The sequence below is a fragment of the Colletotrichum paranaense genome (assembly GCF_030867605.1).
Source record: "Colletotrichum paranaense strain IMI 384185 chromosome Unknown Scaffold_9.1, whole genome shotgun sequence".
Classification (NCBI taxonomy): Eukaryota; Fungi; Ascomycota; class Sordariomycetes; order Glomerellales; family Glomerellaceae; genus Colletotrichum; species Colletotrichum paranaense.
Genome location: NW_026848967.1, coordinates 1874060 through 1898515, shown reverse-complemented (window position 1 = coordinate 1898515; position 24456 = coordinate 1874060). Strand labels below are relative to the sequence as shown.

The 24456-nt window shown below is 51.0% G+C and overlaps 8 protein-coding genes across 8 annotated transcripts; 3 read left to right on the top strand and 5 right to left on the bottom strand.

The window, feature by feature from the left end:
* Positions 1-368: 368 nt before the first annotated feature.
* Positions 369-1149, top strand: CPAR01_11391 (uncharacterized protein; the record flags this gene model as incomplete). The annotated part of the gene is made up of 2 exons (XM_060495650.1): positions 369-846; positions 905-1149. The coding sequence occupies 2 exons, from the start codon at positions 369-371 to the stop codon at positions 1147-1149; spliced, it is 723 nt and encodes a 240-aa protein (XP_060345998.1).
* On the bottom strand, positions 898-2812 carry CPAR01_11390 (uncharacterized protein; the record flags this gene model as incomplete). The annotated part of the gene is made up of 3 exons (XM_060495649.1): positions 898-1153; positions 1781-2670; positions 2735-2812. 3 exons carry the CDS (start codon positions 2810-2812, stop codon positions 898-900), a joined length of 1224 nt encoding a protein of 407 aa, XP_060345997.1.
* Positions 2813-3501: 689 nt separating this feature from the next.
* Positions 3502-8645, top strand: CPAR01_11389 (uncharacterized protein; the record flags this gene model as incomplete). The annotated part of the gene is made up of 12 exons (XM_060495648.1): positions 3502-3581; positions 3782-3875; positions 3934-4365; positions 4421-4543; positions 4823-5080; positions 5180-5638; positions 5734-6579; positions 6651-6786; positions 6937-7474; positions 7552-7733; positions 7812-8276; positions 8584-8645. 12 exons carry the CDS (start codon positions 3502-3504, stop codon positions 8643-8645), a joined length of 3675 nt encoding a protein of 1224 aa, XP_060345996.1.
* Positions 8646-8690: 45 nt separating this feature from the next.
* Positions 8691-10322, bottom strand: CPAR01_11388 (uncharacterized protein; the record flags this gene model as incomplete). Its single annotated transcript, XM_060495647.1, has 1 exon — positions 8691-10322. One exon carries the CDS (start codon positions 10320-10322, stop codon positions 8691-8693), a length of 1632 nt encoding a protein of 543 aa, XP_060345995.1.
* Positions 10323-11015: 693 nt separating this feature from the next.
* On the bottom strand, positions 11016-11528 carry CPAR01_11387 (acetyltransferase; the record flags this gene model as incomplete). The annotated part of the gene is made up of 1 exon (XM_060495646.1): positions 11016-11528. The coding sequence occupies one exon, from the start codon at positions 11526-11528 to the stop codon at positions 11016-11018; it is 513 nt and encodes a 170-aa protein (XP_060345994.1).
* Positions 11529-12796: 1268 nt separating this feature from the next.
* On the bottom strand, positions 12797-14342 carry CPAR01_11386 (FAD binding domain-containing protein; the record flags this gene model as incomplete). Its single annotated transcript, XM_060495645.1, has 2 exons — positions 12797-14224; positions 14286-14342. 2 exons carry the CDS (start codon positions 14340-14342, stop codon positions 12797-12799), a joined length of 1485 nt encoding a protein of 494 aa, XP_060345993.1.
* Positions 14343-16490: 2148 nt separating this feature from the next.
* CPAR01_11385 (uncharacterized protein) lies at positions 16491-17456 on the bottom strand (the record flags this gene model as incomplete). The annotated part of the gene is made up of 1 exon (XM_060495644.1): positions 16491-17456. One exon carries the CDS (start codon positions 17454-17456, stop codon positions 16491-16493), a length of 966 nt encoding a protein of 321 aa, XP_060345992.1.
* Positions 17457-21897: 4441 nt separating this feature from the next.
* Positions 21898-24360, top strand: CPAR01_11384 (WSC domain-containing protein; the record flags this gene model as incomplete). Its single annotated transcript, XM_060495643.1, has 1 exon — positions 21898-24360. The coding sequence occupies one exon, from the start codon at positions 21898-21900 to the stop codon at positions 24358-24360; it is 2463 nt and encodes an 820-aa protein (XP_060345991.1).
* Between the last annotated feature and the right edge of the window lie 96 nt (positions 24361-24456).

Below are 24456 nucleotides of genomic sequence, written 5' to 3'. Positions count from 1 at the left end.
TGAGAGGCTGATGAGACAAACTAGGAAGCGACCCATGATCTTTCACCTAGAGGGATAATTTCGAGCTGCATTTGGAAACCTTGTGGAGGTTTGCGATCGGCATCTTCGGGGAATTGTTGAGGGTCATGATCCTCTCCATGAGGATGTCATGATAAGTCTTATTCGTGCATCGACCTCATGTCCTCCAGGTACTTAAGCCTTTGACAACTCCGCCAGAATAGAGACTTTTCTTCATCCAGCTTCAGCATTCTCACTCAGTCACTCTTTTCAGACTATCCAGCTCTTTCAGCTCTGTCTCTTCGTCATTCTTTAATCCAACTTACACCACACTCTTTAACTAATTCAAACCAACCCCCCCAACCGCAAAAATGAAGTTCCTCAACCTCGGCCTTGTCGCCATCTCCTCCCTCTTCGCCACTTCCCTCGCGGCGCCTGCCCTCCCGGGCCTCCCTACTGATGTCACCGATGTCGCGAAGGTCCCCGTCGTCCACATCCCCGTTGTCCCCGAGACCGACGCCCCCGTCAAGCGCACTGAGGTCGTTTACACCAAGATCCAGTACACCATCGTCGAGGTCAAGAAGCACTGCTCCACCATCAACTCCACCGTCGACGGTGTCACCAAGGGCCAGATCGCCCAGAAGAAGGCCGACATCATCAAGCTCGTCAAGAGCGAGGTCACCATCATCATCAGCCTGATCCACTCCCTCGTCGGCGACATTGTCGAGTGCCTTGGCGAGACTGTCGAGATTGTCGGTGAGGAGAAGGAGAAGATCATCTCCTGCGTCCTTGAGCTCATCTTTGACATCATCTTCTGCCTGAAGCATGTCATCAAGGTTCTTGGCTGCAGTAAGTTTACAAAACAATCCACGACCCGTCAGAGTGACTCCCGCTAACCATTCAATAGGCATCTTCGAGCTCCTCGGCCCCATCATCTTCGTCCTCCTCACCGTTGTCTTCCACCTCCTCTGCTCCCTCAACGGCCTCATCGAGGGTCTCTTGCAGCTCGTCTGCTCCGTCCTTGGCGGTGTCATTGGCCTCCTCCTTGAGGTCCTTGCCGGCCTTCTGCCCATCGTCCTTGGCCTCGTCGGGGGTATCCTCAAGGCCATCAACCTTGGCGGCCTTCTCTGCAGCGTCGGCAGCATCTTCTAAATTTCTGTGCTCACTAGCATTAAAATTAACTAGAAACGCTCTTCGATTGGTTTAGTACATGGTAGCCGGCCAATATGGATATAGAGCACTCAGGTGCAAACACTTAATACCACCTTTCGAGTAGATATTTCACGTCAAATATGTTACTTGGAATGGAAAACATATATTTACAACTTACTCTGCAACGTCTCTTTTTCCGTGATGCCATCAACTTCGTTTGACCGCCAGAGCCGTAAGGTAAAGCCAAATCTTTTGAACAGGTACCGTATCAGTTGGCAGCATAAAATCAGGGCGGCAGCTCTGGGTACTGGGGCGGGTCTTAATTATGGTCATCCATGATCTCGTTCGTGACTAGCATTGACTTGTGCATCGAATCCATTGTAGTGGGCTCATCCTGGGATGCCCAGTTTAAGAAAGATCTGACACAGGCCGCATAGTGTCAGGTGTTCAGATGATGGAAGGCGTGTGATCTATTACCGGTCGTTAAGGGACGAAGATCTCCAGTAGTGGCCAGGTTGCTCATAGGACTCTTCTAAAAAAGCACCAACGGCATTAGACTTGGGTCAGACGTGTAATGTCTGCAAGTCTACGATCTCGAAATGCCAATGTCGCTAGCCAATTCGACACGTACATATATAAAAAGGTTGCCAGAACGAGAGCCATAGCCGCGAGAGGCGCCAGAATTGAAAAGATAGTAAAACCATAAGAGGCCGACTGAAAGGCTGCATTATCAGCAAGATGTGTAGTAGCCAGACCAACTTGCATCGCTGTGAGAACCACAGCGATATAAACTGTTGTGGAGGCGAGCCACGCGAACTGGTCGTGAAAGAAATCCCCATAGCGATTCCACGGAGGCATGTAAGAACTCAAGGAAGCCAGATACTGCAGCTTGTTCAACCGGCTGAGGCGCAGCTCTCCGTAATAGAAGCGCTCATCGATCCGCCCGTAGATGGTCTGCGTACTCAGCTCCGTGGCGAATTCCCTCCAGTCGTCCCATTCAACTTCCTTGGGAATCAAGCGGTTGTCCTTCGCAAGAAAGAAGTCGCTCTCGTGGCAGATCAGAGCAGCGTAGGAGAACAGGAACCCCAAGGCACACCTCCAAAGTCTCTGGCGATCGCAGGGTGTCAATGTGGTTCGTGAGCACCGGTGACTTTGGCAAGAAAGACAATGTGTCCAGAAATTGGGTTCCAGCAGAAATCGTGGAATGGGTTTGATGTGGATGAGCCCCGTCGTCCAGACGAGATGGAGATCCATCTGTTCGGCTACGACAATTTCCCGGCCCAGCATCCGTTGATAGTGTAGCGGGCGTGTCGGGGTTGGCCGTCCCGCAAACCATAGCCGCGGATTCAGTTGGACTAAACGTCCAAGCCCCAGCTCTTTCTCCAGGAAGGCGCTGTTGTGTGGTGTCGCAGGAGCGAGGTCAGAATTGTCTGAACCCGTCCGGTAGGAGACTGGAAGGAGGTTTTGCAACTGGTCTGGAGAGGATGCTTTTATCAGAAGCTGGGTTTTATAGGGAGCAAGCTACAGTGTCCATTGCCAGGTCAGTTGCATCCCTCCATTCGGCATCATGAGAATAGAGTAGTACCTGAGCTTCACCTTCTTCCTTCGTTGACGGCATCTCCATCTGCGTTATCTGTTTGGTAGCGAACACCCGTGATGGCATGTAGTCAACCTGAGAGAGAACAGACGGAAATGAGCGAGCTCCGACGATGTCGAAGCCGCTTCAAAACGAACCAAGGTGCTGGAGACTATTTTCCCGCGATTAACCTATCATTCCCGTTTTCTCGAGGGTGTAGTGGTCATCTCGACAGCTGAAAAGTCTCACATTCCATTGGACACAGAAGGACCAAGCAGGGTCTCCTGCATTAGGTGATGGTACTACAGAGGCATTCTCGCTTTTGGAAGACCTCATAGGACAGCCTGATCTCATCCGCCCCCCAAAGTCTCGAAGGAGGAATTGTCGCGCGGATTATCATGTGCTGCTGACATCCAATCCATGTACATACGCGAAGAATTGGAGTGAAAAGGAATGTATCCGCAACCTGAAAGGCTTAAAAAGGACAAATCACATGCTTTGAGGTAGAAAATGAAACCCACCTGTTCGAGGGTCTCGTAATCCGAGTAGTCTTGGCCAACCAAATTCCAACTCCATGCTGCGAAAAACAACTTAGCTCAGCTGCCTGAATATTGTTATCGTGCTCTGAAAAGGCTTCCTAAAACCTAGTAGAGCCTTCTTGGGTCCGCCCTCGCCTTCTCTTGCGCGAAATTCAAGATCTCTTCTCGTTCCTCCACTACTATTGATTGACATTCATAGGCAAGATTCAGTATTGGTATGAGCGGGCACACAGAACCATGTCTGCAAACCCTCAAGTCACAACAACCCCAATTCTGGGGCTGGAAATACTCCGAAGCCCACCGGATCCCACTGTTGAGTAAGTCCAGCTAAATGTCATAAGCAGGACAATTCCGTTGATGCATGCGACAGTATTGTGGCCATTCATGGCCTCGGTGCGAGCCCAGAGAAGAGTTGGCTCTACGAAAAGGAAGGTTCCAAGAGCTATCATTAGCTGAAAGACGATTATGGGCTTGCCAAAGACTTTCCCAGTGCTCGCATTATGCTCTTCGCATATAGCTCGGCATACGCGAAACGTTTCAAGATGAAGCAGTATATGGACAACCTAGCAGCCGAGCTTCTCGAGGCCCTGAATTTGAGAAGAGAGGAACAGGTAATCAACCCAACGGGGTCAGAGTCTTTGACAGAATTTTGTGCTGAAAAGAATGTAGAAATGCGCCAGGAGACCAGTCGTAATGCTTGGGCATAGCATGGGCGGACTGGTAATTGCGAAAGCATTGTGCCTCGCGGAAAGTGAACGGCTCCACTATCCAGACATGTACGAAAGCATCACAGGCTGCTTATTCTTTGGAACACCCTTCAACGGTGCGCCTGTTGCAGAAGTAGCCGAACATTGGGCCAAGATGCAAGTCAAAGAAAACACTGGCAAGGCGGTCGACTCGCAGCTCCTGATACTACTCAAGCCTGGAAATGAGAGCTTACGAGAGCTGAAACGTGGTTTTGTGCATTCTGGCGGCAAGCTATCCCAGAAGGTCGAGGTTCATTGCTTCTTTGAAGAACTGAATACAAATTGGACAGACATCATCCAAAAGCTAACGAGTGAGAATTTTCCCGAAGACATGCTTGACAAGTTGCGGTCAAAGGTTTGCGAACCAAAGCTTCGAGACTCGCAAGAACATTGAAGCTAACGTGCCACAGGAATCTGCTGAATTTGTCAGCCGAGACTCAGCAAGTCTTGATTCTTCCATGGAGACAGGCCTCTACAGAGCCCACAGAGATCTGGTCAAGTTTGAGTCATTCAAGGATCCCCAATACCAACGAGTGAGAGGACCACTCAAAAGGATTATCCAGAGTGCTCCGCGAGTTGCCAGAGGGCGGTTCAACTGTACCCGCGAAACCGCAATACCGCAATAGACAGCCAAACCTGGAGAAGAGTCATCGAAAAACTAGCTGGCTCAGACATGCAGAAAGCCTACCCCAACTTGTCGCGGCGGCTGACCTCTAGATCATGGCTGCTCGATGATCCGTTGTGGAAGGAGTGGTTGGTCCTCTCCAAGTGAAAAAATGTCGGACTGCTTTCTGTACATCTATGGACCAAAGGGTAAGGGAAAGACCAACGCATCTGTTGCCAGTATACAGTCGATCAAGGCCGCAATCAGAAAAGCGGAAGATGATGACTGTAACTCTGTCCATCGTCCAGACCTATTGGCCTACTACTTTTGCAATCAAACGCCAGACCGTTCAACTGCCGAAGACTTACTCAAGTCTTTGCTACAACAGCTCTGCCGACAGCAGGCGGTTCTCGCTACCTATGCGAAACATTTTCTCAAGGATTCGAATAACGAGTCTGCACACACGGTACATCAAAGCGTGGAGCATCTCTGGTAGTGCTTGAGAGATATGCTCACAGATGGTACCATCGGGACCATCTTCTTCGTTATCAATAATCTCCACGAGCTTCCGGACCCAGACACAAACGAATCGACCAAAAGATTGCTGGCCTTCATTGGTGCTGACATTCAGCGCCTGACCCCTGAAAAGGGCAAACGAGCATCAACTCGGTGGTTATTCACCAGCCGTGAACGCAAGTCAATCCAAAAACACCTGAAGCCGCATCATACTGTGCATCGCATTGATCTCGAGGATAAAAAATATGGCAAAAGCTTGAGGTCAGAGCTAAAGCAGCATGCCCATATCCAAGTAGACGAACTTCAAAAGGAGAAGGGATGCACCAAAGCTATCTCCTACTTTGTCGAAAGCGTCATAGGAACTCGTGCCGAGGACACCAAATGGATTAACGTGGCCGTTGTGGGCCTAGCAGCACTTCCCCCTGGAACAAAGGATGGTTATATCCGACGCATGCTGGAACGCGCGCCGCAAGATTTTAACACACTTCTTCACGATGCGTGGTCATCGGTACGTTGCCAGAATTCGGAATTGAAAAATTTGGAGATTCGTTATGGATTTATTGATGGCTGTGGTTGATTAGGATTAGCTGAATGGGCATCAAGATTCTCAGGCCTGATGTCGATGACATCGATTGCATCAAAGAGCTACTCAGAGCCTTGATTCTTGCGTATAGGAACCCTACGGATCTCGAACTTCTGGTATTGATCGGCTCATCCCCGTATGATGAGGAGCATAGACATCAGTTGCAGCATATGGTGGAAAAGTGCAGTCCACTTCTCGTTCAGGCTCGACATGGCCGCGAAACAACCATTGGGTTTGTCAATATTGATGTGAAGAACCATCTCTTGAACAATTCAGACAACTTATTGGACCTGTCGAAAGATGAGCACGACATCCAACATGGCTTTCTTGCTCTGAGATGCTTAATTAAGGTCTCAGAGCGCCTCTCGTGCTCGCCAGAAGGCCTGATGTCGAATAACAGACCGGCAATGCCAATATCTCAATATCAGGAGTCACAGGAGGTTCAACCCACGAAGACAGCGGGTTCCGTCATTATGGAGACCTCGGAAGCGGAGAACATACGTCGTGACAGTTCAAGTAGTCCCTTTGACTCAGACACGGCTCAAACAGAAGAGCAAGGGGAATTCTTGGCGCTTCCTTACGCTACAAGCTTTTGGCTCGAGCACGCAGGCCAAGCAACTACCGATGTCACCCGTCGTCTCTCTCGAGAAACTGCGTTCTGGGAGGCGGGATCCTCAGTCATGATTCGATGGTTGAATGAGTACGAGCGGTTGACTAAAGCATTCACGTCGCGTGACATCTCTGCAAAGGATCTCAACGCCCTACATGTTGCAGCAACACTCGGCTATCCACTATTGGTTGAATCTCTATTGGAAGCCGGGCACAAAGAAGATAAAACCAAGTATGACTCGCTGAGGAACCAGCCGGTGAGTATTTCCGACTTAATTTGGCCATGATGGAGATGCTTGTGATCAGCATCAAGGTTAACATTGCTTAGCTTCACCTGGCCGCTAGTTTTGGCAAGACCGAAATCATTGATCAGCTGCTTGACGCAGGAGCCGAAGTCGATGAGTCGGGACCAGAACGAAGAAACGACACCCCGCTCGCTATGGCCGCTTATTTACTCGGGGAGCGTTCGGGCTATGTCAAAGTTGATAGCCAGGGACGCGAACAGGGATACATGCTCAGCTAACATCGGGCCTGTTGTCAACGCAGCAATCTCCTCTGATAATAGTGCCGCGGTGACTGAGCTTATCAAATTAGGTGCCAGATTGAGTTTTAAGGATGGGCGGGAGAAAATCCCGATCAAAGCGAGTCTAGCGATGAGAATAACACGACCTCTGAGGAGCCGTCGTGGATGTCACCGCTAGCTCTGGCAGCCCTCATATCGGACATTTCCATGTTCAATGCCATCCTTGAAGCTGCAGCAGATAATCTAACCCCTAATGAACACAGCAAAGCCCTCATAATGGCATCTCATTCTGGCAGAATCGAGATTGTGGAGAAGCTTCTGGGTTACGAACACGAATCACACATCTTCAAGGCTTCCTTAGAGATAGCCACAAAAGAGCAGAATTGGGATGTGATCCGTCTCATACTAAAGAAGTCCACAGGTTTGGACTGCGAGATCCCTTTCAGAGCCGCTTCGAAAGATAAAGAATACTTGGAAGATGTTCTTGAGCTTTGTTGGGAGCATGCGGATGGCTCTATAGGGCAAGAAATCTTGGATGACTGCCTCTATATCGCGACTGACCTCGAGAAAAAGGAGACGGTTGAGCAGTTAATCAAATTCGGAGCGAGTTGCAACGCACTCGGATCAGAGTAGGTTGCTCTACATTGCCTGCCCAGTACCTTACCATCGTAATGCTTCCATTCGTTGCTGACTGGATACAAAATAGATTTGGAAATGCCTTGACTGCCAGTGCTTACGACGGCACTGTGTCAATCGCCGAGATTCTGTTGGGACATGAGGCTGATGTGAACGCCCCAGAAGGCTATGCTCTCCAAGCAGCAGCAACGCAAGGACATTTGCCAATGGTCGAATTACTTGTGAAACATGGCGCGAATGTCAACCTCGCCAGTGAGCGGCGCGTACCCTGTACGGCACTGCAAGCCGCTTGCGACTAGGGAAATCTCGATATTGTCTGCTTCTTGTTAGAGAAGGGAGCTAATCCTGATATTGGTGGCGGAGAGAACGATAGGCCAATCTTTTCAGCAATCTTCCAGGGAAACATGGACTTGCTCGAACGCTTGTTGCAATGCGAGAACCTGGACTTGGAGGTCTCTGGAGGGCCGCAGAACAAGACACCGATCCATTACGCCGCCCTGCACCTCCCTGTTGCCGCATTCGACAAGATCATCGAACACGGAGCTCCTGTCGACATCATTGACGCAGAAGACAGTACAGCACTTATGGAAGCTGCGATGATCGGAGATTCGGAAGCAGTCAAAAGTTTGCTGGAGCATGGGGCAGATGTCTTGATCGAGAACTCCTTCGGGCAGACGGCTCTAGACATAGCAGCTCAGCTGGGCGAAACCGAGTGTGTTCACCTTCTCGCAGCGAGAGCGGGCGCAATCTTGCGTCGCTTGAAGAGAGCCGCAGATGAAGGCGACGAGAGTGCTCGTGAGCTGATTAACGCGGAAAAAGAGAGCCGTTCTGATGATATGTCTCGAGCTCCGCCGAAGACCTTTGACACTGTCGAGGCGTGGTCCAGTTTTCATAGTCGAGGGCATGCTAGAGACAGTAATGAAGATGATGCCAGCGCTACCGGGGATGGTGTTGAGAATGGTGCTGAGGATGGTCCTGAAGATGTCGTTGAGGATAGTGCCGAGGATGGTGTCAATGAGGATGCTGAAGCAGTCACTGAGGATGCCAGTGGGGAAGGGAGTGGAGTTGAGAACAGATATTATGTTCAATGATGAAGTGACAGAATGCCGCATCATTGTCACATTTATCGAGAGACGGTCACAGGTTTCGTCCGAATTACTGTAGTGGACGGACGTAATGCCGAGAAGAGGCGTTGGGGATACCGAATTTCTATTGATACAATACTAGACCCTCCTCATCTCTTGCCTCCTGCCTCATCTCTTCACTCGAGCAAATACACAGCTCCCAACTGGTGGCATTGGGCTGTTCCCCCACGCCCCAGTAGTAGCACTCGTCAGGATTAGAGTCCACTATCGCGTACCTACGAGCAATTATCCAAGGGTCAAGAAAGGTTGTCGTAGGCTCTTTATCGCGGACCGCCGCATCCTCGCATTCAGAACATGTCCGCGGTAGATCAATGGGCTTCATACCCAGATCCCTGGCTCTCTTCTCGAGGTATTCAACGTAATAGTTTCGGTTGGGGCTGTCTGGGTATCTCGGGCTTTGCGGAAACCTTGGACTTCGTTCCTCCTTCTGTGTTGCCTGGTTCAGGAGCTCTAAGCATGGCTTTGGCGCAAGTTCGTCCCAGAGGTCTCTGTAGTCGCCCGCGATGCACGTCATAGCGACTTGCAAATGCATATCAGGCCGACGGCGGACCAGTTCTCTCAATGTCACCTCGGCAGGGAGCAATGGCCACCATATCAGATGTGGCATAGCGGCTTCAGCCGAGTTGTAGGGCGCGATATGTGACAAATCGTTGACCATGATGAATCGGGCGAGGATGGCTGTCTTGATTGCATAGTCGCCATATTCTATTTTCTGGAGAGACCACCACTTGGCAAAGGTGGTGTTGTGGTAGATGCCGCGGATGACGGCCGCTTCTTCGTCGTGAAGCATCCTCGGCCGGCGGAGGCGTACATAGCGCTCTATGTTGCCCTCATATGCAGCCATGAGGATCAAGGCGTCCTTATTGGTAGTCGGTAAGTGCGAGAAAATGGGGGTGTAAAAGAGCGCGATGTGCTCGGGAGCCAGTTCCTCAACGTTGGTTGTCTTTGATGAAGACTCATCAATGTTGAAGTCCTCAGTGATGTTGAAGTAATGGTTTCCCCAGTCCTTGTAATCTTTCAGCCCAACTCGAACGTCCAAGGAGGACCGGACTGCCGTATCGCCGTTCATGAAGGCAGGTGACAACGGGTTCTTTGAGTTGCTTGAACGGGTGTAGTCGCTGAGAATGGCGTAACAGACAGGTTGGCGCATGATATTGTTAAATATGATCTTGGATCCTTTTTTCGAGATGTTGTCCCTAGCTTCCTCGGCAACAGAGACTTCGGGGAGAAGACCAAGCTCGCTGTATAGATCGTCGTACCCGGCGACTGCACAGGCCCGCCCAACAAGATATCGCAAATCGGGGTAGTGCGTCGACAATGCTCGGTAGGTATCCTCGCTAGCAATGTCTGGGTACCAAATACAATAAGGCTTCTCATCATCGGACGTCATGTTCGGGATGATGTTACTCATGATCAGTCGGGCGTTGCGGGCACGGGCGAACGACCTATCATCTGAATCCAAGCAGAGCTTGCGGACTGGCTCTGACATGGCAAACGCCTCGTTGTGGCGGATGCCATGAATTACGCATGTCGACATCCATGTTTTGTCGAAAGTGGCCGGCAGCCTCGTACCGCGGAGTGCTTGCACGTGGTCGTCGCCCGGAGGTGGTTGAACGTGAGCTTGGTAACGTAGAAGGGTGTTTTCATCTTCTTGATGATTATTCTTCCCCTCTAGGTATTGAGAGGAAGACGACATCTTTATCGTGAATGAAATGTTTCTGTTGAGAGGAGGGACATGTGATAGGCAATGAAATGAAGGGAATGATAAGATAATGGTAATTCTGCTAGCTTTGCGGAGTCAAAATGGCCTCAATGCAGACCCGCTGTGATTGTTCTGTAGCCAGGGTTCAGAAGTCACAACCAACACGAGGTAACCTCTATCAATCCCTGTCGACAACTCAACTAAGCTTTCTCATGCATCTTTATGGACACAGGTGTGGGCAGTTGCCATTCCCCGGCCAGCCAAAGACAGAACCATGGTTCTATTGCTGCCCCACGGAAACTACATGTCACCAAGTCAATCGTACGTCATGTTGTGATTAGACGATTTTATCAGCTGTTGGGTTCAACGTTGAACAAAAGAATAATTTGGAGATCAGATGGGATGTCGAAAGATTGCAGTCAGAACTTCCATTTTTGTATGCAATAAATTTATAAAGACAATATCAAGGGATTGCTCAATCCAATTACTTTCTCGTACACCAATAGCTACTACAAGCATCAACAGCTCAGCTGGCCCAATTAAGTCACTATCAACCCTTCCAGTCCACATCTTATGGCCGCAGTACGTGGATCGAGGTTTCCAGATCCACAAGCAAAACTCCCATCGTTGAGTTGAACTCGTCTTCGGCAACCTTGGCTCTTCCGTTATTGCTTGTGATTTCTATCATCAGTCAAGGTTACGGCTCATATGCGTCGTCTGCCACACAGCATCGTCTCGATCAATATCTAAAACGACGAATCCCTGCCGTTCCCAGAACTTGATCGCTCCCGGCAGGAACGGATGAGTATGAAGATACAACTGTTTCAGGCCCGCTTCTCTCGCTGCCTTCTCCAAAGCCGAAACTAATCGGGATGCCAATCCGCCGCGCCGCCAAGTTGGGACCACGAAAAGCCTCACAACTTCAACAACGCCATCGGGCAGTAGAGTGAGATGAGAAAACCGGTAATCGTAGTGTTGATATCCAACCGTCGCTATGATTCGGTTTTCTGATCGCGCGACGATAAAGGCGCCATCTGGGTGATCGAAAAATATCTTCTGGAACGTTGCGAGATCTTGCTCAGCCTTCATGGCACGCCACTGCTCATCCAGATGCGGGTACATGTCCACGCGTGCTTTCTGGGTGAGTTCCAGAATTTCTGGGATGTCGTCTATCGTCGCTAGCGAAATTTGGATATCCATGATGTTTTTCTGGGTGAGCTGATCTTGTCGGCTTATCGGGGCTAGTCGAATGAATTGAGGCCAAAGTGGTGATCGGCGGGTTTGCCCGAGGCAATCCGTGGTGGGCGATTTGACGATGGGGTGTTTACGTGTAGGACAACTTAAGAAAGGACATGAATACGGATCAAAGAGATTTACGAATAGATAGGCCTTCTATTGATATTTAAACACAGTGCTTAATAGGTGATTAAGTTTGAGAGATTGATTAGATATAGCGAGATCGGCGCCTTCATTATCTCGGCGTGCCCCACAGACTATTCGCTTGACCTCGAATCGCAGGACAAAAGCTGACTAATAATTGCCTCATAAGTTTGCCAAGGCGCAACCAATGATGTTGAACTAGGTTTCCCTTGCGAAATGCCGATGTTCTCGCAACGAATAATTTCGCGATATTACCCGTTGAAGTCTTACAAAGAAGAACAGACCACATCGTTCATACGAGTGTGAACCTGGATGGCTGTACTGACCGTTAACTTTGGATCTATAATCCAGTATTTGTGGCCTACTTGTGATTCACCGTTTCAGACTGTAACGATTTGGAGACAATAGAGCAGCCAATGGCGCCTTCCCACATTGCCGTGATGTCGCAGACCACATGGAACAGTGTTTAGAGAGCGAAAGCTCTCATAATCGGAATAATAATTAAACACAAGCAATCAGTCTGGGCATATCTTCACTGCTCAGCTTCAATCCATCCTGTCTCGGGGTATATCAAAGTGAACCTATCATCAGATTCAGGAAGCTTGAGCGGAAGTTTCGAACCATCCCCCCAATCAATCTTGGCGTCAAGCCCGAGCTCAATTGAGATTGAGGCATGCACTCGGTTTGTGTATCAGTTGATTTTTCGAATGTAAGTTAAATGCGATACGAATCAATGACCTGTGAACAGATAACTTTAGTAGCGTAAGCCAAGTAGATTGTAGGTCAGCACAATTGATATGGATGGTCGCGAGATGGGAATTCTTTATCCAACCAAACACCAGCCATTCTAATCGCAGGCCGATTAAGATTAGTCTACAACGTAATATGAAACAGTATGACAATCAAGAGTTGACTTTCTAACATTGTGGCTTTGGAGGAAGCAGATTTTGCAAGTATAATTAGCATTGTTGATACACGTTGATCGTATCGAGGTATGATGTACATGGATGAGGTTATGTGCAAGGTGATTGAAGATTGACATCGCCAATTAGGCACAAGGTCTGGAAACTCCAAGAACCGACAAGTCTTCATGCCTTGAAATATCCCCTCCATAGCCTTTCTAAAAACCTCTCCGGGTCGTAGTTATCGGAAACCTTTTTCAAACGGTCGTGGTTCTCGGATCCATAGCCTCCATAGACATCCTGATGTTTGCCCGCGTAGTTCATGTAAATGTACTTTGCTGCAAGACCTCTCTCCTCTGCCAGAGCATCAATCTCATCAATCAGCTTCGTGACACTTTCCTCCACAAGGCAATCCAACTTAGACGTCTCCCAGTGCGTGGTGACCTGGATATGAACGAGCGGGCCATCTTCAGGCGCGAGCCCGAGGGCATTGCCGCCATTCTTCTGCATCGACTCGATGATGTTGATTGAGATCGGCTGATATACGAGCAGAGGTGACAGAGTTGTGTTTGTTTCGCCGGCGGCAGCCATGAGATCCTGAGCATGAGCCTGCCACAACGGGATAATGTCCTGAAGGAACTGTGCCGAGGCCTTTTTGAGGTAGACAGAAGTACCTGACCACGACTTGCGCATACCATAGGGTTCTGAAAGGTTGATCATATGAGTAGAGATGTTGGCCACCAGTGTCGTTGTTGAAACAGCACCGGGAACGGCTATCGCGTCAGCGAAGACGGGTGGCACATCTTCTGCAACCACCGGAGGTTTACTGTGGTACATGTAGTTCGCAATGATGTCGCCATAGCCTGGAAAGTTCGCAATCACGAAGAACGTGTGTGCATCGTGGTCTGATGGTAGACCATCAACAATCAGGTCGACGAATGCGGGCACGAGATCTGAACTCGAAGCTAGAGTGTATATGGGGTTGTAAAGCCACACATCTCCCTGTTCAAACGCGACGAGGTCGAACCGGGTCACGACGCCAAAGTTAGAGCCTCCACCCCCACGAAGTGCCCAGTATAAGTCGGGGTTCTCAGACGGGGAGGCGTCAACAATCTCACCGGACGCCAGGACGACTTCGAAATTACGCACGTTGTCGCAAGCCCATCCATACTCGCCCGAGAAGAAGGAGATACCGCCTCCTAGGATAAGCCCGCTGACGCCGACATCGTTCACCCTGCCCCCGACAACGGCGAGGCCCAATGGATCGAGCACTTGTGAGACGTTGTACCAGCGGTTCCCGGGTCCAATAGACACGGTCTGACGGTCATCTGACACAGTCACCTTGTTGATGCGTGCGAGGTCGATGGTGACACCGTCTTCGATATTCGACCCTCCTGCGAACGCCGTGTGACCGCCGCTCTTGACTGTGAACTGTGCTCCGAGAGAAGTGAGAGTCTTGATAATCTCGGAAACATCTCCTGTGCTTCCAGGCATTACGAAGCATGATGGATGAACCTCAGCTTGTGGTGCTGACCAGTAGTTGTTCGAAATGGCGTACTGCGTCGAATTGGGATATGACACCTTTCCTGGTAATCGATCGGAGAGAACCATGCACTGAAAATTATGTCACATTAGCTTGGTTTTCCCTTGCTAGATTTCTGAAAAGCGTACATACTGCATCGCCAGATCTCAGGTGCAAGTTAAAAAGATCGGCCATAACGCCTAGCTGCATCGCAGCAATAGACGCCGGTCCGGCGAGTGAGGTTTTCATCTCCAAAAGATGCCCTTGATAAACCTAGGATTACGGATAGGCGTATTTGTCCAAACGCGGTCTGATATTCTTGCACACTGGGAAACGAAACTTTTCCATTGCCACGAGGTCATTCTCCATCTTTATGGCTCACTGGAAAGCAAAGTCGTTGTGTCTGAGATTAGCGAAGTAGCGCGTGGTCAACAAACATTCCAATGGACTCCGCCAAGCACGCGAGCGACAGAAGGACGTCAACGGTTCCATAACCGCGTCGATGATTGGTGTGGCCATTGAAGCTTAACACATTTCGCCCGCGTCCAACGCAGCAGTCCTCAACGAGACTAACGATTTAGGGCTGGTGCTGATGGTTCCGGTCTGGGGTTGCATTCGCGTGGCGCGGGTTGGAGTAGCTCCGGCACGCACCTCTGCCGGGGTCAATGGTCGAGTCCCAGGGGTTTGGCAAAGAGCAAACATCAGCAATCGTACCATAACCAGCGGCTAAAGCTCTAAATCGTTCATCTCGGATAGATTCCATCCGGCGCAAATTATCGCATAATGTGGGCGGCAGTTGGTCACGTGGGCGGAACAACATGTGTTGCGCCGTTGGTCCGCGTTGTCAACCATCCAACGGAGCAGGCTTTAAACGATAGCACGGTTGCCAAGAGTCTTTGAAGACGTTTGAACTTGGTTTTTGAACAAAATCTCGCGTGGCGCAATTTAACTTCATATCCTGACCGGATTTCCCGTGCGTGGATCGCCGTGGTTGGCTGGAAGGTTGCGATTTGATCTTACTGGCGACGTAATCAAAAAAGCAAACCGACTGACCAGGGAACTATTGAATGAACAAACATTCAAACAATTTAACAGTTGAGCAGACAAACATACAAACACTAGGCATGGGAGAATGCAACTCCTGCGTTGGAATACTGTGATCTACATCCTCCAAGTTACGGATTGGATCCGGGCCGTTGTGGTTGCTCAAGCATCAATTTAGTCCTAGATGGACCACGCATTTACTCCATCTTCTGAGAACTAACCTGGCATGTAAGATCCTGATGAGAAACAACCTACTCTCCAAAAACCAGTCTGGATTTGTGCGCAATGTGCCATTCTGGGACTCGGTCACTGTCGTTGGAGTAGTTTCAGGCTCCACTCAACTTTTGATGGTAGTTTTCAAGGCCATTTGGCCGTATGTTGAAAGAGTTGAGTAGACGGATGGCCCAAGATCCAGTAGGCAGCAAGTCTGACTTGACCGACGAGTAATGTCTATGAAGAATACTTGGACTTTCTCGGATGACGGCAGCTCAGAATGAGAACAAATCTCAAGACCCGGCATCATAACATTAGCTAAGGCGGAGGGGGACAGTCATCATATCTTTCAGGGGCGGAGGAGAGGCTCTGAAGGCATGGAGTTCCATGAGAGTAGCTGAAGTGTCAAGTGTAGTCAAATAAATACCTTCGACAAAGAAAAGAATTGCCCGGATCCTCTCTTTTCTCATTGGCCTTAACATCGTTTCCTTGACCATCGCTTAGATGTACCAGCAATTTTAGTCCTGAAACAACCCGGCGGGCTGCCAGGTCGTTTAGATCAGACGACAGCGGGTCCCCGCTGTACGGCATTGATGGCCTGCCGCTTGCTTTACCTCAGACTTAAGCATAGTAGATCTTATTGGGGTCGCTGATCATAGCGCACGTCCTATAGAAAGAGTAAGGGAGGCCCCTATGAAAAGTCTTTTCACAGCCCATAGGCTTTCATCAGGTTTTGCAACCGAGTTGCAGCTTTAGCACCTTGCGTCATGGTCATCGTGTGGCCATGCCGCTCGGAGAGTCGATAATTGCCGATACCAGCATTTCTTATTCATCTACTTGTTTTCGATAGACTTTGAGAAAAGCTTAACTCTGCAAGCGTGTCACAAGTATGGTGTACAACGTAATGGTCAAAAATTGGATTTTTTTGTATACCGGTACAAGTAGCGCAATCAAGCCTCTACTGCGCTCTCCAGCTGGCTCAACGAGCCTAGTATGTTCGTTCCTCTAAAGTAGGTAGTATGATACAAAGAAGTGTTCGACACGTGGTCTATGTACAACAACGCCGCTGCTCAACTCCACAAATGCTGTGATGTTTTTGATTTATGCGCGAACGAAACGCGACTTGGTGGACCAACCCCAGGACTCAACGTCACGCTTGCTCATGGCGGCAACGCTCTCGGCGTAGTCGCCGGTGCCGTGGGAGGGGTCAGCGTCGGTGGCCTTACAGGTAGGGCCAGAGTTGTAGGTGCCGAGGGCGCCGTCGACGGAAGAGAACTTCTGCTTCTCCTTGGTGGTGGCGAGCATGTTGGTGGCAGCCTCAGTGGTCCAGCCGTTGATGAAGTCGCCGTGGGAGCACCAGGCGGGGCCGCAGGCGAGCTTGAAGGGCGCGGTGCCGCTCCAGCCGTTGGGCAGAACCTTGCGGAGGTCGTAGCGGATGGAGAATCGGAGCTGAGGCATAGACTTCATGCCGGAGGGGCAGCTGCCACCGCGCTTGGTCTTGTAGGCGGTCTCGAGGGTCTCGGTGTTGACGCACTGAGGGAAGTAGAGGAGCTGCTGGAGGTGGGTGCCGCAGGTGGAGGAGGGGAAACCGTTGGCGTCGGTGCTGCCGCCGCCGCCGTTCTCGCAGGCCCACGAGGACTGGGCGTCGGCGATCATGTCGCCCTCGGTGGTGGCGGTGGCCTTGCCGGCAACCATCTGGAGGTTCTGGGGGATAGCGACCTCGGCCTCAGTCTCGCCGAGGTTGTAGTAGGCACTGAAGCGCGAGAGAGGCATAGGCTCATAGGTCTTGCCGCCGTCGGTGGTGTAGAGCGGCGTGGGGATCCAGTAGACGGATAAGTCGTTGGGGTTCTCGGCGTTGGTGCAGCCCTTTTGGAGTTCGGCGCTGGTCTTGGTGTTGATGGTGACGGCGTCGGAGCCGAAGAAGGAGTGCAAGTGAGACTTGTCGTACTGGCCGGGGTAGACAATGGGATCGATGTTCTTGGTCATGAAAGGGGAGGCAACGTTGACCTGGGTGTAGGCCTGGGCCAGGCCGGCGAGGAGGCCGGTAGCGAAAAGAAGGGAAGACATCCTGTGTCTGTAAAACGAACGAAGAAGTTTAAAAAAGTGAGTAAAAGGTAGGGAAATAAGGAGGGAATGCGACAAGGAACGAAACGTTGGAGAGCAAGAGAATGACCGAACAGTAAGCCATCATGAGACGAATGCCCTTCCAACTTCTTATAAAGTATTCTCAGCTCAACTCTCAATACTGGACCATGGCCCATTGCTGTGCCTTGTCGTCCAGAAAGGGATACCCGACGTAATCAAGCCCCTTCTAAATTTCCGACCAAGTTTCACGCCATCGCCTTTGGCAGCGGCATGCAGCCGAAAAGGGAACCACGTTCGTGGGGCATCCCGTTTTGTCCAAAGTGAATTAACTTGGCAGAGCCGCACGATGCCTGCCATGGATTAGTTTCCAAAAGTTGATTGGACATGGACCACACTCAAGATCACTAGCGTCTGTGTTATTCCATTGTTATCCGCTTTTTCGTCCGATGCGACGATGAGAACAGTCCGGGAGATCAGCCCATTCGTAAATTCCCAGCAACAATAGCCGGGGACTCTTCTATTTTCCACCACGATCTATGACTTCTGCACCTCCTGTTGGTCGCACACACTCAAATATCAAGCTTATTGTTCATCCAGATCATGGTACTCCGAGCGGTATCCCACGCTTGAACATTTTGAATGCGTTGTGTCTGTACTGCGACTGTTTCCCACTAACAGCCCTCTATCTGAGAAGTTGGCAACCTTATCAGCAACTCTAACCCCTGGCTCGTATCAACAGGGATGGCTTAGCAGAGGCTCACATTTACAACGTGGTCCACCCACCGGAGATCTCAAGTCATGCAGTGAGCAGCAGACCCGTCAGGACTAAAATGTCTGCTATTCCCCAGTTGTTCTTAAGATCAACATCACAAAGGCTGAATCCCCAAATCTTAAATTGTGAATCAACCACTGGCTGTATCAGAGATACAAACGATCTAGCCCGCGTTTGATTTTGACACCACGAAGCTGATGTTGATGAGCTCGGCACTCTCGGACAGCATTGGAGATGTATTTTGAGAAAGCGGTGGACGTGACTTCGATGACACCCTCCCACAGGCAAAGTCATGGTATTCCTTCGTATTTCGGACCTTCACCTAAGAACCCAGTTTACCGAATCCGACAATCGGCGGAAAAGGATTTGCAGATGGGCCATGATCGTTCAGGGGCTCGTGTTTTTTTCTTACCTTAGGTAAGCGGTATCTGGCTCCCGGGTAGGTCGGTAAGTGGGCGCAGCGAAGGAACGCTGTTCTAAGCGACGTCGGCTAAGATATATGAAAATTCAATTTGACGACTGGGCAGAAAAAAGACATGTCGCGTCATCGATAAATCTTCATTCGTTTCCGGACTACAATGTTCTAGGAGGGGCCATCGAGAATTAATATGGACAGCTCGGTGAAGACATAGTAAAACAGGATGACTTTCCCGAACTTCGGGGCCGGGCAATCGGCACAGTAGAAAAGTTTGGACTCTTGGATGCAATTGCTAGGGGGGAGCATGTCTGTCAACAAGTGGGGATAATGCGACTTGGAGGCATAGACCATCTAGTTGGGTAGGCCATCCCCTTTTTTACATGGCAATTCTCGGCGGCTATCCGTTCAGTTAGGTCTGAAAGAATCCAGAATCTTTAAGAAGCGAGGAGTAAGCTTGCCTTGACGCCAACCGCAAGCCCCTTTAATTATTGGGTTCGATGTTCGATCCCTGTCTGCGCATGGGTCCTGCGGACGCTTTCCTTTTTGCGGATAGCAACCACCCTACACTCGTTGACCTGCATTATCGCCCGTTTCAAAACTTTTGCATCCCTGAAACGGGACTCCTTTTCGCGGCCATGTTAATGATGTTATTCAAGAAATATGGGATCAATCCTGTCGTGAACCATCTTTCTGCCACTTTCCTTATGTTACCGAGTACAGTCATCCATACATAATGTTTAAGATAGAATACCTTCACTCAGGGTAAACACCAAAGAGCTGATGACGGCATTCGCGTCCAAGGCTTCCCGCCGATCTATGGTGATACTGCGACGGAGATAAAATGAAGGAAGAAAAGCAGTAATTCAACAAGCTTAGGTGCAGCAAGAACACTTGACTCAGCAGTACAGATTCTGTTCGAAGTACGACCTTCTCGCTAAAAGTCATACGCGGTCAATTACGTTGAGGGGGGGCCATCAAATGAATATGATTTAGACTCTCTACTCTTTGACCTAAGAAACTAGAGTGTGCCTCGACATGTAATCAGATAGGCTTTAAGGAAGTTGGAACATGGGACAACCATAATCAAAGAAGACGGTTTTCTGAAAAGCTCACCTAATGATTGGGGGATAGAGAGCAAACCAGGAATACACTTGAATGATTTGTTGAATGTCCATTGAACACCCGCAGTAGCAAATAACTTCTGACTTACTGGAATTTATTTGCAGCATCGCTAGCGTCGCCCTGTATCAACTTACTTGAAAGCCTGCTGAGACCGCCTGCAAGGCGTAGCCGCTTGCTCAACAGGGCATCCGTCGACAAGGATACACGTCGGAGGAGGACCATTATACGTTCAAGTCACTCCATCAGCGTGGGGAGAGTTCATGAGAACAAATAGAGACTATCACTGGGGCATATGGGCCTTCTTGTCCCTTAATCAAATCCGAGTCAGGGGCGTCACAGTCTCTGTACAGAAATCTGTACAAAAGATTACTTTGGGGATTTGGTCTCTTTGATTTGTACAACCCACACCAAGCTCATTTGTTGTCTGATCAATATGTCAATCTAGCAAGTGATAGCGAGTCTCGGTTGTCCATGGGAGGTCATCCCAAAGTTATTTCCTACTCCTCGGTAGAGGAACACATCATGCTAAATTCCCAGCCTGATCAGGTTGGCACCATTATGGTGATGCTTGGCCAACCGAGGGAGCAGAATGAAAATAGATGACTCGCTGTACTACCTATCTCATCTCATTCCTTGGCCAGAATCCGGTTGCACGATCTTTGGGCGCGACGTGCAGGCACCGTCACACAGCTCATGCGACTAAATGAAGCTGTGCTAAGCTTTGAGATATGTCTGTTTCCCGTCTGCCTCAGTGGACGCCTCCTCAGCCACCGTACTACCGCCGCAGGGTCAATCACGCCACGAACTTACCCCTGGGATGGTGTCGTCGAATGGGGAAACGCCAAAGACAGTCTTGCGGCAATCAATGACGAGACCTGTCTCTCAAAATCCCAGCTGAACAGCCGGCGTGGCCCCGCAAGGCTTCTTTTGGCGCCCCAGACGGCACGCTGTACAACGTTCGAAAGACAAGACTTCAATACGGTAGGGATACATATGTAGCGTTCGGTCCGAGTCCACCTGGAATGTTTGTAGAACACTCTGCCAAGGGATTGTTGTGAAATACCACGGGGCCGGCACAAGATTGACTCCCAGGGCTCCCAGGGGAGTTTATGCATTCCACGCCCGCAAATGCCGGAAAATCTTAGACATTACGGCGCTCATATTGCCGACATCATCCGGCAATACCACCGTAACCCTTTCCTCACGGGGCTCAAGGTGGCGCATCCGAGTAAGACAATGTCTTACCCAGGAAAACGGCACAAGTGCGGATAGCGCGGTGTGTTCCAGACCGCGAATGACAGTAATGACCCAGTTCTACGGCCCGAGGCCGCGTCGACATATGGCAGGATATGTCAGATCGTGACGCGGCAAATGCTCTTTTGAGAACGAATGTCCGGCTGAATATGACGAGTCTTTGTGAATTGGAAGTTGCTGTCGACTCCATTCGAATTTGGATGTGCAGTTGAGAAAATGGCATTTCCGGTGCTTTACGCTTTGTTTAAGGGACTTACGGTGGTTAAGGTTCGTTTCCGAGAAACATCGCACTCCATCCTGAGCCCTTCGTGCAACAATAACACGAACCGCCTCTCTTTACGCGACTGAATTCTGATGTCTCTTGGTGCCAACCGGCATAGTCCGAGCCAAGCCAAGGACTTTTCTGTTCAACCATCCCTCTTCACCCTTCGCAAGGAGAGGTAGGGCTAGATCATGATGATCGGGAGCTATCGTCCGCAAGTAGACTCTCGGACAACAGGACAGAAGCGAAGCATCGCCTACTACTAGGCACAGATGAGGCATGAAGAGGATATTGCTGCATTCTTCGAGGTGGTTCCGTTCTTCAGGGGCGACTGTGGCATCGAAAAGCTTCAGAGAGCATTTTCAGTCTTCTATTTCCAGACAATGTCAACACGATGGCAAACGAAATCCGAGATAAAAAGACGGCAATATTGCCTCCTCAGACGACTTTCTTTTCACTCTCATCATCACAATAATCACGACATTCTTTCCTTGCCCTTGGGCCACATTCATTCTTTCAGTTTGACCTCATTTCTCTCGCTAACCGCCAGAGGTCTAGTCACTCTTTAGTAATCGCTCTTGTCACTCTCTTCGCAATGGCGCTCCGCTCTATCGCGGCCGTTGCCCTCCTGGCCCAGGGATCTGCGGCTCAGGTTCTCGGGCTCCCGCTCCCCACTCTTCCCATCAACGTCGGCCTTACCACAACGATTGCAGGCGTGGGCGTCGGTGCCAATGTCGGCAACACTGTTAGTGTCAGCATCGGTCTCGGCGGTGTTGCCACCGTTGTTGCTGGCGTGGGATCCACAATTGCCGCCTCTGTTGGTGCTGCCGGAGCCACCGTCACTGCTGGTGTCAACTCAGGAGGTGTCGCAGCCTCAGTCGGTGCTGGCGGCCTCCCGGTCACCGTCGGAGCGGGAACTAACGGAGTCGGTGTCGGTATTGGCGGTGTTGCCACCGTCGGCATCGGTGGTGGTGGTGTCAGAGTTGCTCTCCCCATCGCAACCGTCGTTGTCAACCCCGTGGGCGTTGTCTCAACCCTTCCCGGAGGAGGTGTCACGACTGTTTTCCCGTCTACAACAGTCAGCTCTGTTGCCTCAAGTGTCACCTCAACTGTGGCCGTAGCCACCTCGTCCTCAACGGCCGCAGGCAGCACAGGTGCTTCCACTGTCTCCTCCGCCACTACTGGAATCACCAGCGTGCCATCCGTCTCCACCAGCGTTGGATCTGCTACGACCTCTGTTGGCACCACCAGCATCGCCTCATCCTTCACCTCGACTGTCGTATCTACCTCCAGCTTCGTCAGTGGTAGCAGCACCATCGTGACTACCCTCTCAAGCGTCACCTCGGGCGTTACCAGTGTCCCTTCGGTCACCACGAGCATCGGATCAGGCACCTCTTCGGTCATCACCACTAGCGTTGCTTCTTCCTTCACATCCACGCTCGTGTCCACCTCGAGCTTCACCAGCGATGGCAGCACCTTTGTCACAACCATCAGCTCTACGTCTGAGGGCGTCACCAGCGTTCCCACCACGTCCACCATTGACACGCAGATTTCTTCCTCCAGCTCTACGTCCACCTCCACCTCCAGTGCTGCTGCGTCCTCCAGCGCGTCTGTCAATCCTCTGACTGTCGGTGATGCGAGCTACTTGGGCTGCTTCCGCTCTCCCACAAGCTTCCCGACCTTTGTTCTCACTCAGTCTGCTGCGTCCATGACCATCGAGCGTTGCATTGCTGCTTGCCCATCCAGCAAGTACGTCGGTCTCTTCGCCAATGATTGCTTCTGTGGCTCAACTGTGGACTCTGTCAATGAGATCTCCGTTCCTGATGACCAGTGCAACATTCCCTGCGGTGGCAACAGCGCTGAGCGTTGCGGTGGCCAGGTCGGACTGACCAGACGTCAACTCATTGGCCTCAACGTCCGCTTCACCATCTACATCCGTCTCGGACTGGCTGGTGGAACCACCGCGTCTGCGACTGTTACTACTTCTTTCACAACCACGACTACTGGAACCGTCACTTCTTGCCCTCCTGGAGTCTCGACCTGCGCCATCGGATCTCTCACCACCGGCGTTACCACTGTCACAACCACCTACTGCCCTACTGAGACTCCCGCGCCCAACCCCTGCAGCAACGGACAGTGCTACGGCCAGCCGTGCTACGGCGATGACTGCTACAAGAAGCTCGTTTGCTACGGTGACTACGTCAGCTTCGACTACCCCTGCTACGGTGATGAGTGCCGCCGTCGCCTCGTGTGCGTGGACGGGCTCTGCCACCCAGAGACTTGCAGCGGATACGACTGCGGTCGCAAGATCATCTGCAAGAGTGGACTCTGCGGATACTCTCAGTGCCAGGGAGACGAGTGCATCAAGGAGAAGGTCACCTGCTACGGCAACGCCTGCAAGATTGAGACCTGCTCAGGAGACGAGTGTTACAAGAAGTACGTCTGCACTGGCGACATGTGCGAGCACGAGACCTGTCCGTACACCGACGTCAACAAGAAGTACGAGTGCACCGACGACAAGTGCAAGGTCGTCACGCCTTGCAACGGCGACTGCCCCAAGCCCCAGCCGCCGAGCACCCTTCCGTACCCCACCGGCACCGCCCCGGCCATTCCTCCCGCCAGCCCTCCAGCGAACCCCCCGGCTGTGCCTACGGCTACTCCCCCTGTCGGACAGCCTCCTTTGAACCCTTCCGTCTCGGTCTCGCCTCCCGTCAACTCTGCTCAGCCCCCTGTTGGTGCACCTCCTTCAGGAGCACCTCCTTCCGGCCCTGCAGTTACTCCCCCGGCCGGCCAGCCTCCTTTGAACCCTTCTGTATCGGTCTCGCCTCCCGTCAACTCTGCTCAGCCCCCTGCTGGTCAGCCCCCTGCTGGTCAGCCCCCTGCCAACCCTCCCGCAGGCCAGCCCTCCGTCAACCCCACGGCACCCGGCGGTGGTGTTCCCACAGGAGGCGCCAAGCCCCCTGTTGTTACCGTTGCCGGTTCCAGCAGATCATCTGTTCCGTTCAGCTTCGTCGGCATGGCTCTGGGCGCGGTTGCTGGAGTCGTCTTCCTGTTGTAAGAGAACTCGGTGATCAAAAGACTCTTCTTCTCATGTACTGGTTCTTCAAATAGAGGAGCTTGCTTATTCACTTCTTCCAACGGGCTCTACATATGG